At 39.5% G+C, this 12759-nt stretch overlaps 1 protein-coding gene and 1 long non-coding RNA gene across 5 annotated transcripts in view; one reads left to right on the top strand and one right to left on the bottom strand.

The window, feature by feature from the left end:
* The window catches only part of LOC123517954, a 142166-nt gene that overhangs the window by 73695 nt on the left and 55712 nt on the right, over nucleotides 1-12759 (bottom strand). The gene's annotated exons all lie outside the window — the stretch shown is intronic.
* Nucleotides 4075-12759, top strand: part of LOC123517953 — a 36111-nt gene continuing 27426 nt past the window's right edge. Inside the window, exon 1 of the mRNA XM_045278434.1 lies at nucleotides 4075-4112. Coding sequence (XP_045134369.1) covers nucleotides 4090-4112 — 23 coding nt within the window. The 5' untranslated portion in view covers nucleotides 4075-4089. The remainder of the gene's footprint in view (nucleotides 4113-12759) is intronic.

Here is a 12759-nt window from a genome sequence, read left to right as displayed (position 1 = left end):
GACGCTGCCTGCCTATAGTGCCTAGTAGTGTGATTGACAGTTTTTCCACGAAATCAGATAATTGTACAGGACATATCAGAAGTAAAGAGTAGCTACAGTGACATGCAAAAGAAAGACAGCGCATATGAAGTCTTAGTACTTAGTCTTCAGTACTGGGACGTATTTTTACTAACAGTTTGGGTATGATTAGACGATTTTATTTACATTAGCAGGGGTTTATGGCGGTTAGAAAATTAATAGCCAGTCTTCACTATTATATTCCCCACGAAAGTTTCTGAAGATGCATAAAATCGGCAAATAGCAAGCAAAATAAATATGAAAACGCTTCATAGCACTGAAAGAGTTTTAAAAAAAATACATGTAATGAAGGAATTTCGGCATATAATACATAAACAGAACAATAGGAAGAAAACAATGAAGGAAAATACATGACAGGATACATCATCTTAACACCTCTTCTCCCTCTATCACATCTACACCGATTTCCCCGAAGATAACAGGCAGTGTCACTGATAACACATAACTCGGACATTCCAGCCTGGTACAGCATGCGTCATTCCAATGCACTGTTCATGGGTTCCTCGCCACACCACTGACCCACCTGCAGCTCAAGCACGGAAATATAAGATAGAAATAGGCTGGTCGTCGGTCGAGTAGGACGTTTGAGAGAGAGAGAGAGAGAGAGAGAGAGAGAGAGAGAGAGAGAGAGAGACTAGCCCAACAAGATAATATTACAATAACATCTGGAAACAAAATCAGGTAAGACTTTCTTCCTTTTGTTTATGTTTTCTCATCTTTTTTTTTTTTTTTCGTTTGGTTGGATGATGTTTTCCATATAGATCAACAAGCAAGGTGAATGAACATGTACATACCATTGTTATTATCATTATCATTGTTATTGTTGTTGTTGTTGTTGCTGTGGTTCTTATTGTTGTTATTAATAGCAGCAGCAGTAACAACAACAGCAGCACCAGCAGCACCGGCAGCAGAAGCAGTACTAGTACTAGTACTAGTACTAGTACTAGTACTAGTACTAGTACTAGTACTAGTAGTAGTAGTAGTAGTAGTAGTTGTTGTTGTTGTTGTTGTTGTTGTTGTTGTTGTTGTTGTTGTTGTTGTTGTTGTTGTTTTACTTTTGAGTAAGAAGTGCTAAGGGCAAAAGATAAAGAAAAAAAAGGCCCACTTAATTGCCAGTTCCCTTGCAGATCAAAGGGTCCGCCGAAAGAAAGGGACAAATGTTTTGAAACCTCCCTCTTGAAAGAAGTCAAGTCGTAGTAGTAGTAGTAGTAGTAGTAGTAGTAGTAGTAGTAGTAGTTGTTGTTGTTGTTGTTGTAATATTAATAATAATGATGATAATGATGATGATGATGATGATGATAATTATTATTATTATTATTATTATTATTATTATTATCATTATTACTATGATCATTATTATCCTTATTATTATTACCATCATCATCAACATCAATGCATATCACTTATCATTGTGTATGATGATCACTGCTATCACCACTGGTCTTCCTTGAAAAGAATATGAGTCACACTCCCTCCCCACTTCCTTCCCCACAGGTGCTCAATCCCCAGCTCCTCACCCCCTCACACACGTACACACACACACAATATATATATATATATATATATATATATATATATATATATATATATATATATATATATATATATATATATATATATATATATATTTCCCACTTACCAATCTATGTACGATATATACCTACTATATCCACTAGCAACACAACAGTGCATCAAAGTCAATAACAAGAAAAAATGAGTAAGAAGTAAGAAGAAAAGATGAGTAACATGAACAAAACAGGGTCAGCAGATTAATAGCCACAGTCTTTACTATTTCAATTCCCACATAAGTTTCTGAAGTTGTTTAAAATCACCAAATAGTAAGCAGGGTAAATATGAAAAAAGCGTCATGGTACTGAAGGAGTTAAGAAATGACGTTCAGATTGGCGAGGGAATTCCTAAATACGTGTGAATAAATACATATTAACTTCTTCAGTATTGTAACCCTGGGACGCATGTTTTTACCATGAGTTTTGGGTGTGATCAGATAATTTTATTGACATTAGGAAGGGTCTATAGAGGTCAGAAAATTAATCATACTCTTCATTATTTCAATCCCCCCCATATAAGTTTATGAAGCTGTATAAAATAACCAAATAGTTAGCACAATGAATGAGAAAACATGTCATGGTACTGAAAGGATTAATTCACTTGACGCTACAAGAGTTTAACTTTTAACTGACCACATTTTTTTCCGAGTTGACCATATTCTTACATTACAAGCACTAATGTCAACTTTCTATTCTTCTTCTGTTAGCTACTTCAACACATCCAGGGATTGATAATGGCTGTAAACTAATCTCAATGTGTTTGCAGATTCTTTTTCTCTTTTCTTCGTCTTTCTACCCTTGATGTTAATGTGTGTGTGTGTGTGTGTGTGTAATAATAAGAATAATAAGAATAAGAATAAGAATAAGAATAAGAATAAGAATAAGAATAAAAAGAATAAAAAGAATAAGAATACGAATAAGAAGAATAAGAATAAGAAGAATAAGAATAAGAATAAGAAGAATAAGAATAAGAAGAATAAGAATAAGAAGAATAAGAATAAGAAGAATAAGAATAAGAAGAATAAGAAGAATAAGAATAAGAAGAATAAGAATAAGAATAAGAAGAATAAGAATAAGAATAAGAAGAATAAGAATAAGAAGAATAAGAATAAGAAGAATAAGAATAAGAAGAATAACAAGAAGAAGAATAACAAGAAGAAGAATAACAAGAAGAAGAATAACAAGAAGAAGAATAACAAGAAGAAGAAGAAGAATAACAAGAAGAAGAATAACAAGAAGAATAACAAGAAGAAGAATAAGAAGAATAAGAATAAGAATAAGAATAAGAAGAATAAGAATAAGAAGAAGAATAAGAATAAGAAGAAGAAGAAGAAGAAGAAGAAAATAGTATCAATAATAATAATAATAATAATAATAATAATAATAATAATAATAATAATAACAAAGATAATAGTAATAATGATAATGATAACAATAATAATAACAAAAATAATAAGGATAATAATAATAATAACAAAAAAAACAATAATAATAATAACAATAATAACAACAAAAATAAAAAAATTATTTATATTACAGTAGAGCTAAAAAAAACATGCAATAGAATGAGGAGAGGCTTAACATTAAACTTAGCGGAAAGGGCGAAAATATACTAATCGTTAATGCCTCACACTATGGTAGGAGACGCTCTGAGGCAGTATCGATCTGATCATGGCCCCTTAACCCCTTCAGTACCATGACGCGTTTCCATATTCATTCCGCTTACGCTTACTATCTGGAGATCTTGTATAGCTTCAGAAACTTATATGGGGATTAAAATAGTAAAGACTGTGTCCATTAATCTTCTGACCTCCATAGACCCTTCCTAATGTCAATAAAATGGATTAAGCGTACACAAATCATACGGTAAAAATGTGTCCCAGTACTGAACGAGTTAATGGATGTCATCAAATTAGTGACGCGTAGCACGGACCGGCAAGGCACGACAGGGAGGAAGTATGTGGCGTTGGCGTGGGTGGTGCAGCAGTCCCGTCTCAAACTTACCAAGCAGACTCGGGATGATTAGGGCGTCGTCCTAGAGAGAGAGAGAGAGAGAGTGTGTGTGTGTGTGTGTGTGTGTGTGTGTGTGTGTGTGTGTGTGTGTGTGTGAGCGCACGGCCGCCCCCGCTTCTCGATTCAGCTCTTCAAGTATGTATCTGAATCACTTTTAATGAGTCTCTATAACACCTGTGACTATTCGTATACACCTGAGCGGAGGGACACCACTCCTCTCTTAAGCCATCCAAAATATGCAGCAGATACGAGCTAGGTGGTAGACGGACCAGTGCCAGAGAGAGAGAGAGAGAGAGAGAGAGAGAGAGAGAGAGAGAGATTCTAACCTTACAAAGAAAGTAAAGGTAAGGAAAAGAAGTGAACAGTGTGAAAGAGCAACTGAAGATCCAAGTGAAGGAAAACTATGACAAGTCTACAATCTGAGGCAGCCATGACAGGCCCGCCTCCTCTCAGGTGAGTCACGACTAGGGGATTCTTGTTGGTTGCCTCGTGTGGTTCAACGGTTGGATGGCTGGATGGTACGCACGCATGTATGGAAGATTCTGCACAGTGTGTCTAGTAATCTCTCTCTCTCTCTCTCTCTCTCTCTCTCTCTCTCTCTCTCTCTCGTAATCACTCAGACAGGATGTATGTAGAACGAAAAAACGATTAGGTAATAAAATGGACCACGTACAATTGTGATATATACATTTTCCGAGATGAAGTAATAAAATTTGAAATGAATAACACCGCACAATTAGAACACGAATAGTTTTGAAAGAGAGAGAGAGAGAGAGAGAGAGAGAGAGAGAGAGAGAGAGAGAGAGAGAGAGAGAGAGAGAAGGAAAGCTACGAGGATCCGTCATGCTTACACGCGGCAGTTTTTCTGTGAAACATACGTACTTTTATATTCATCCATGAATTTGTTTAAAGCTCGCACATGGCCCAGCATTACCTACCTGATTACTGCATGTATTCATTCCAATCATCTACCACTCTACTACAGAACCTTTGTTTCTCTTTTTAACCCCTTTAATACTGGGACACATTTTTACCTTGAGATTTGTGCACGATTAAACCATCTTATTGACATCGGGAAAGGTCTATGGAGGTCAGAAGATTAGTGGCTACTGTCTTCACTATTTCAATCCCCACATAAGTTTCTGAAGGTGTATAAAAATCACCAAATACTAAGCAGAATGAATATGAAAACATGTCATGGTATTCAAGGGGTTAAAATCATAGTCGGGAGAGAGAGAGAGAGAGAGAGAGAGAGAGAGAGAGAGAGAGAGAGAGAGAGAGAATTACAGAATAAACACATATGATATACATGTTCAGTTCACCAGCGCATAGTGGTACAACTTCCTGCATCCTTCTCTCTCTCTGACAAGTAAAAATAAGCAAAAGAAAATATAATGATATACGTAAGAGAGGGTTCTGGCATACGACAACAAAAAACCCTTAATAGAAATAAAAGAGAAATAGAAACAATCCACTGCAGGTGCTGGTCACCAAGGAACGCAATCAAAAGAGTTTTCCAAAATCTTAGGACACGTATCTCGAAACAGTCCAAATCAAGATGAAACACAGAAGCAAACAGGGAGTTGGAGAATTTAAAGTAAAAAGGATAAGGTATTGAGAAATATTATTAACTTATGTATTAGAGAGGTGAACAGAGTAAGGATAAGAGAGAGCAAAATAGTTTGTGCAGGGAGGTCGTGGTGGGAGAGGAGGCTTACAGTTAGGAAGATCAGAAGAGCAGTAAGTGTGAAAGTAGAGATAGAGAATGGCAAGAAATGCAACACAGCCACGAAGAGAGAGAGAGAGAGAGAGAGAGAGAGAGAGAGAGAGAGAGAGAGAGAGAGAGAGAGAGAGAGAGAGAGAGAATATATATATAGGAACTAGATTTTGTTTTCTGTTTAATTACTCAAAAGTCTGTAATAAGAAAAAAAATCGATAAAAAGCTATGTGATTATGGTAAAATTTGCCCACTACTGAAAAAAGATAATGAAATATCAGAAAACTTACTAATCAGCCGCAGCAAGTCACACATCGCGAAAGGGTGCCACCTCTACCACTAAATTTTTCTTTTCTCTTTTTTCATGTAGAAAGGGCACAGACCAAGGGCAAAAAATTAAAAGGTTATCCGAGTTGCATGTCTCCAAACATTGTAAAGAAAGAGCGTAAAAAACTGGAGGATAAGTGTCTTGAAATCTCCATCTTGAAAGAGCGCAAGTCATAGGAAGGAAGAAATACAGGAGACAGAAAGCTCAAGAGTTTATCAGAAAAGAGAATAGTACTTGTTAACTCTTGCATTAGGGAGATGGACATAATAGGGGTGAGAGAAAATAGAAAGTCATGTGTAATGGAACCCCGGAAGGAGGGGAGGCATGCAGTTAGTAACCACAGAAGACCAGTTGGTATGAAAATAGCGATGGAAGATAATACGAGCTGCAATACTGCGGCGATGAGAAAAAGAGGTTGAAGACAGTCAGTAAAGAGAAGGAAGGTTCATAAAACGAAGACCTTTTAATTCTACCAAGTCTAAAAGAAGCAGTATGAGTGAACGTCCTCCTTACCAATATTTGTGAAACAAACATGAGCGGATAAGGCCCATGTATAAAGTCAGCATCTGGGCTACACTATCAGAACCTTTTGATATGCCTAGAGTTACAGCAAAAGTTTTACTAAAATCTCTAAACGAGGATGACCAAAAATCATTATGGAAAGCCAGAAAAACCACTAGTAGAGCAGCCTCGATGGAACTTCCACTGGTAATCAGAAACAAGATTGTGAAAAGATAGATGTTTAAGAATGTTCCTTTAAAGATGGATTGAAAACTTTGGAGAGGTAGGAAATTAAAGCAACAGAGTGGTAATCTGAGGGACTGAGGTCACCCTTTTTAGTAACAGGCTGAAGGTACGCAAACTTCCAACAAGGAGAGGTTGACAAAGTTGGAAGAGTCTGACAAGGCAGTAATAATAACAACAACCACAACAACAACAACAACAACAACAACAACAACAACAACAACTACTACTACTACTACTACTACTACTACTACTACTACTACTACTACTACTACTACTACTACTACTACTACTACTACTATACGTACTAAAATAGCAGCTATAGAAACCACATTACAAAGCAACTAGTAAAGAGCCTTGCCAATCGGTGAGCGAGCGTTGGTACACACCCAGCAGAGAATCCTAAACATGAGGAACTATTCCAGACAACTTCCAACTTCATTTCGCTACAACTCAAAAGTTTTCTCAAGTCGCCGGTCTGTTACATACGTCAATTAATTATATATTCAATTCTACGTATATCAGTATGTAAACTCTGAAACTCATTGCCTGTTCCTGTGATATGAATACTCTCAAGGTGGAAGTTTTGATGATTAATTTGGTTGTTATTTATAGGGACTAGCATCACAATCTCTCTTTCTTTATGTATGTTTGTCTGTCTGTCTGTCTGTCTGCCTGTCTCTCTCTCTCTCTCTCTCTCTCTCTCTCTCTCTCTCTCTCTCTCTCTCTCTCTTTCACTAATACCTTTTTATTGACCACTGCCAGAGCGTGACTTACTCTTAGACATGATGAAACGTGTCCAGTCACGTGTAAATGTTAAGCTCATCTTTACTGTCACTCGCAACAAACACACTGAAGTCAGTGATGTCTATTTTGAGGGTTGAGAGTACAATGGTATGATTGAAAAATAGAAAGAAAAAGATTGCTAACCCCTTCAGTACTGGAACACATTTTTATCATGAATTTCTGATGTGATTACTGATTAGATGATTTTGTTTACCTCAGGAAGGGTCTATGGAGGTCAGAAGATTAATGACCACAGTTTTCACTATTTTAATCCCCACATAAGTTTCTGAAACTGTATAAAATCACCAAATAGTAAGTAGACTAAATATGGAAATCCGTCATGGTACTGAAAGGGTTAAATGAGTGACGCTTGAAAATTCTCAGCATCACGCTTAACTTTTATTTTTGCTCAATTAAAAACTTATCAGGGGAGGAGACTCTGTTCTGCACCATTTCAGAGAGGTCAAGTCTTTATCTGATGGAATGCCGCAGTTCCCGCTGATATCAAGTTTAGTAAGTTAAAATTGGATGTGTGTGTGTGTGTGTGTGTGTGTAAGAGTGTGTGTGTGTGTGTGTGTGTGTGTGTGTGTGTGTGTGTGTGTGTGTGTGTGTGTGTGTGATTTTGTGCATGCGCAAAAGGAATCTTAATTTCAAATATTCATTCATGTAAGTGTTATTGTTTGATATCATTCGTGAAATTTAAGTGTTATGAATTTATTAGATAACTTATTGTTATGAGGTGTTTCGTATGATGTAAAGCCATATTTGACATGCGTAATAATGAAGACATTTATAAGAAAAGGTGACACCAGCCATGTTCCATCTAAACCAGCAAAGCAGCTTCTCTGAAACCATGTGCTTTTTATGAATTATCCACCAATTCAACAAGCAGAAGTCATGACACATATAAACCATAGGATTTTAACAGTGACGCTAGCAAATGGTGTTACTAAGTATCATCGCGACCACCCACGTAGTTCCCAAGACCAAAGTTTGTAGAAAATGAACGGCCCGGGCCAACCCAATAAATGCCGCCCATCACCATGCTATGAAGGGCTTCGGTGATGCACTTGATTACTTTGAAGATGCTCTAATTGAAGTTACCAGGGTTTTTAAGGATGCTTTTATGCTCCTATATGATAGATTAAAAAAAATTCTATATTGATAAAAAGGAAAAAACAAACCCTGTTAATCACCTCTGTGGCCTTTCAAAATAGTCGCAGCAAAAACGTAAAGCGTTTAAAAAATTGGGTCACAAATGTAAAGTCCGTCCACCCATTGAAGCTTAAGTTCGCTCCGCTTGCAATACAATGCATTTGGTCCCGCCATCCCCACAACCAGTACAGACATTCTTCACGCCACGCCAGCCCACCAGCTACTCCTCGGATACAGAGACTATCCAGTAGTCAGGCAGGATATGCCCCACCCGTACGATCTTGCGTAAGCAACAACTCGTGTGAATCTCTCTCTCTCTCTCTCTCTCTCTCTCTCTCTCTCTCTCTCTCTCTCTCTCTCTCTCTCTCAGAATCAGTTAACAAATATCTACAATAGGAGGACACTGAAAGGAAAAGAATAAGAAAATAAACCGATCGCATAAACCAGTCGACTTTATTATTACTATTTTTTTTTCTTTCTTTTCATTTTGCCCTGTTCTGCTTGCTGGACAAGTAACACCACACAGCTTTACTTCCGAACATCGCTGACACAACACACGCATCAGCAAAGAAAATGGAACCAAGAAATATAACAGACTAAAATTACTGTAGCCATAACACAGAGAGAGAGAGAGAGAGAGAGAGAGAGAGAGAGAGAGAGAGAGAGAGAGAGAGAGATCTTCATTCGCCTCCCATTCCTCCTCATGAGTGCTTTAACACTTTACAGTAGGCAGCAGACGTTGCCAAGTGCACCACTCATCACCCTCACCCACCATCACCTCCACTAACATACTCGTACCACTACTATTACTAACTGAACGCATCATCTCTTATGTTCATTCGTCTCTCTCTCTCTCTCTCTCTCTCTCTCTCTCTCTCTCTCTCTCTCTCTCTCTCTCTCTCTCTCTCTCTCTCTCGTCTTTTTCCTCAGAGAGAGAGAGAGAGAGAGAGAGAGAGAGAGAGAGAGAGAGAAGAAAGGAGTGCTGAGTGGAAGAGAGATACGTCACGACTATACTGAAACGTGATTGGTGTTACGCCTGATGACATCACTGCTAAGTTAACCGCCACCAAGCCTTCCTCCTCCTATGCCCTGCTCCTGCCGCGTTCCAATCCCTTCACGCACGGGAGGGAAGAGAGGAGCGCAGGGATGAGTATGTTGTAGGTCTTTTCATTTTGCCCTGTTCTGTTTGCTGGACAAGTAACACCACACAGCTTTACTTCCGAACATCGCTGACACAACACACGCATCAGCAAAGAAAATGGAACCAAGAAATATAACAGACTAAAATTACTGTAGCCATAACAGAGAGAGAGAGAGAGAGAGAGAGAGAGATCTTCATTCGCCTCCCATTCCTCCTCATGAGTGCTTTAACACTTTACAGTAGGCAGCAGACGTTGCCAAGTGCACCACTCATCACCCTCACCCACCATCACCACTAACATACTCGTACCACTACTATTACTAACTGAACGCATCATCTCTTATGTTCATTCGTCTCTCTCTCTCTCTCTCTCTCTCTCTCTCGTCTTTTTCCTCAGAGAGAGAGAGAGAGAGAGAGAGAGAGAGAGAGAGAGAAGAAAGGAGTGCTGAGTGGAAGAGAGATACGTCACGACTATACTGAAACGTGATTGGTGTTACGCCTGATGACATCACTGCTAAGTTAACCGCCACCAAGCCTTCCTCTTCCTATGCCCTGCTCCTGCCGCGTTCCAATCCCTTCACGCACGGGAGGGAAGAGAGGAGCGCAGGGATGAGTATGTTGTAGATGAACAGGTGGAAACAGGCCGTGGCGAGGGTGGAGATCACGTGGTTTGTGTGTGTGTGTGTGGGTGGGTGTGTGCTATATAGGGCGAGGGAAGAGTCGGAGGGAATGGAAGCAACAAGACTGTATGTAGACAAAGACGGAGGTGAATGGTGGATGCGGGGAAGGTTGAAAAGGCAGGTGTGGTGAGGTGTGGCAGTGAAGAAACGAAGGAAGGGTGAAGGAGGGAGGGTGGGAAGGAAGGAAGGGGTGAAGGAGATGGAGGAAACGCTAGTCCAAGCTGGGATGCGTCAGCTAGGACAGGAAAGAAGATTTAACAAATAAACTACGCCATAGTTTGTCACGAAGTGAGAGAGAGAGAGAGAGAGAGAGAGAGAGAGAGAGAGAGAGAGAGAGAGTGTGTGTGTGTGTGTAAGTCATTGATAAACCCTTATAAGAAAAAAAAAAGTTACAAAAGAAAAACTTGTAATACACTGAACAGGAAAAAAGAGTGAACATAATATAGAAAAAAGAAAATGCACTGACATCAGAAATATTGTATAAGGTGAGGGAACAGGGAGAGACAAAGGGAAGGGAAGCGGTGGGGAGGGGATGGAATGGGATGAGAATTGAAGGAACGAAAATGAGAGATGAGGAGAGGAAGGGGAAAGATACATTATTTGACCGGAAGAGAGGGGGATATATCATAAATACTGAGAGAGAGAGAGAGAGAGAGAGAGAGAGAGAGAGAGAGAGAGAGAGAGAGAATATCAGAAACAAGGAGTAACGCAAAGACTAGCAACTACAAACAGCTTACCACTTATGTCATAAGTGGGGGAGGGGAAGAGACTAGGAGGCTCGAGGAAGGAAAGGAAAAGAGGGTTGGGGGCATGGTGAAGAGGAATAAGAGGGGAGGAGGGAGGGAGAGAACGCTGACCTTGAAGAGGGACGCAAAGGGACGATCAGTACGTGCATGGCGTATTTCATAAGTCTTATGCGTACGCCATGCCTCCTAAGTCTCTCTTCACCATGCCTCCTCCTCTTTCCTCTCCTCCTTCCTCCTCTCCTTCCCTTCAACATCCCAAGCCTCCTCCCTCCCTTCTCTTCCACACCCAACGAGACCTCCTCCCCCAGTGCAGGCGCCAGACTGGTGACGGGAGTGGCCTTGCCTGCATGAGCCTCGTATTCCTACTTGTTCCCGGATCAATAACGAAGAGGAGGACTATTAAGTTCTAAAATCATATTAGTGATGGTAATCGTGGTGGTGGTGGTGGTAAAATGCCTCTATGACTGCAGCCACAATAAATGAGTTAATAACACATCAACACAAAGAGCAGCGCACACAGATATGGTTATGCTCAATGAAACGGGATCTCAAGAATGGGTTATTTTCGTGTCAAGAAAAGTGTGTGTGTGTGTGTGTGTGTGTGTGTGTGTGTGTGTGTGTGTGTGTGTGTGTGTGTGTGTGTGTGTCGCCCGTATTCAGAAACGCCTTCCCCTCTCACTGCGACAATTTTGCAAGGCCACAGAGACAACTAGCCGGTTTTCATGAGAGTTTCTCCTTTCAATGAACTAGAAATCTTGCTAATCCATCACCACGATCATAGAAATACTCTTAAAATCAAGAGTATCTTCACCTGCAGCCTTTGAAAAGCAATGATGGTGAGAGAGCAAAGCGTTTCAGAATACGGGCCAGTGTGTATGTGTGTGTGTGTGTGTGTGTGTGTGTGTGTGTGTGTGTGTGACGGGGAGAGGCGTGATGAGTGGTCTGGGTTGGGTTGGTTGGTGCACATGGCTGGCTGGCAGGAGGAAGAGGGGCATCCTAGCCAAGTGTCACACCATTCCCAAGAAATAAATACTGTAGGACTACATAGTGGCTGGAATGTCCGTCGTCAGCTCTCACTCTGCCAGCGGTTCCTCGCATCCATACTGTACGTCCACCCTTGTGCCAAAAGTCCAACCTCTCGCCGAAGCGTACCTATTCTTATCTTTGTTTGTTGATAGATTTCAGAACGACGGAGATTAGAAAAGAGAACAAGAAAAAACAGCCGAAAATGTAGTGGATGTTGAGTTCTATCATAAAGTTTTGTGGTATAGGAGATTGTATTATTATTGGTATTTCTATCATCATTATTGTTAATTATTATCATTATTATTATTACTATCATTATTATTATTATTATCATTATTATTAATATTATCATTACTTATTATTATTATTATTATTATTATTATTATTATTATTATTATTGTTATTGTTATTATTACTATTGTTCCAACATTATACAGATTGGAGGAGGTATGAAAAAAACAGTTGTACGGAGTTGAGTTTATTTCCTGATCTGTTACGCCGTAGCTGTAAACAGGAAGGCACACAACATCCGAATCCCGATAAGACACGTGTTTGAAGAAACCAGCCCCAACAAAACAAAGAAGTATAAGAGGATTTACCAATATCACATGTCTCATGTCTTCATAGGGCAGAGGGCTTAATCTACGACAAAAGATGATTCACTGACGTCAATGCCTTAAGGCGAGTTTACAAAGAACAACTATTTTTCCACCCGGCTGCTTCCAGTCACCAGAAGCAGCCGGTAGGTAGAGAGCATCCGCTGGCTCACAAACCGCT

Source organism: Portunus trituberculatus, chromosome 43, assembly GCF_017591435.1.
Source record: "Portunus trituberculatus isolate SZX2019 chromosome 43, ASM1759143v1, whole genome shotgun sequence".
NCBI lineage: Eukaryota > Metazoa > Arthropoda > Malacostraca > Decapoda > Portunidae > Portunus > Portunus trituberculatus.
The sequence above is the reverse complement of the archived record's forward strand: the minus strand, read 5'-3'. Positions and strand labels throughout refer to the sequence as shown.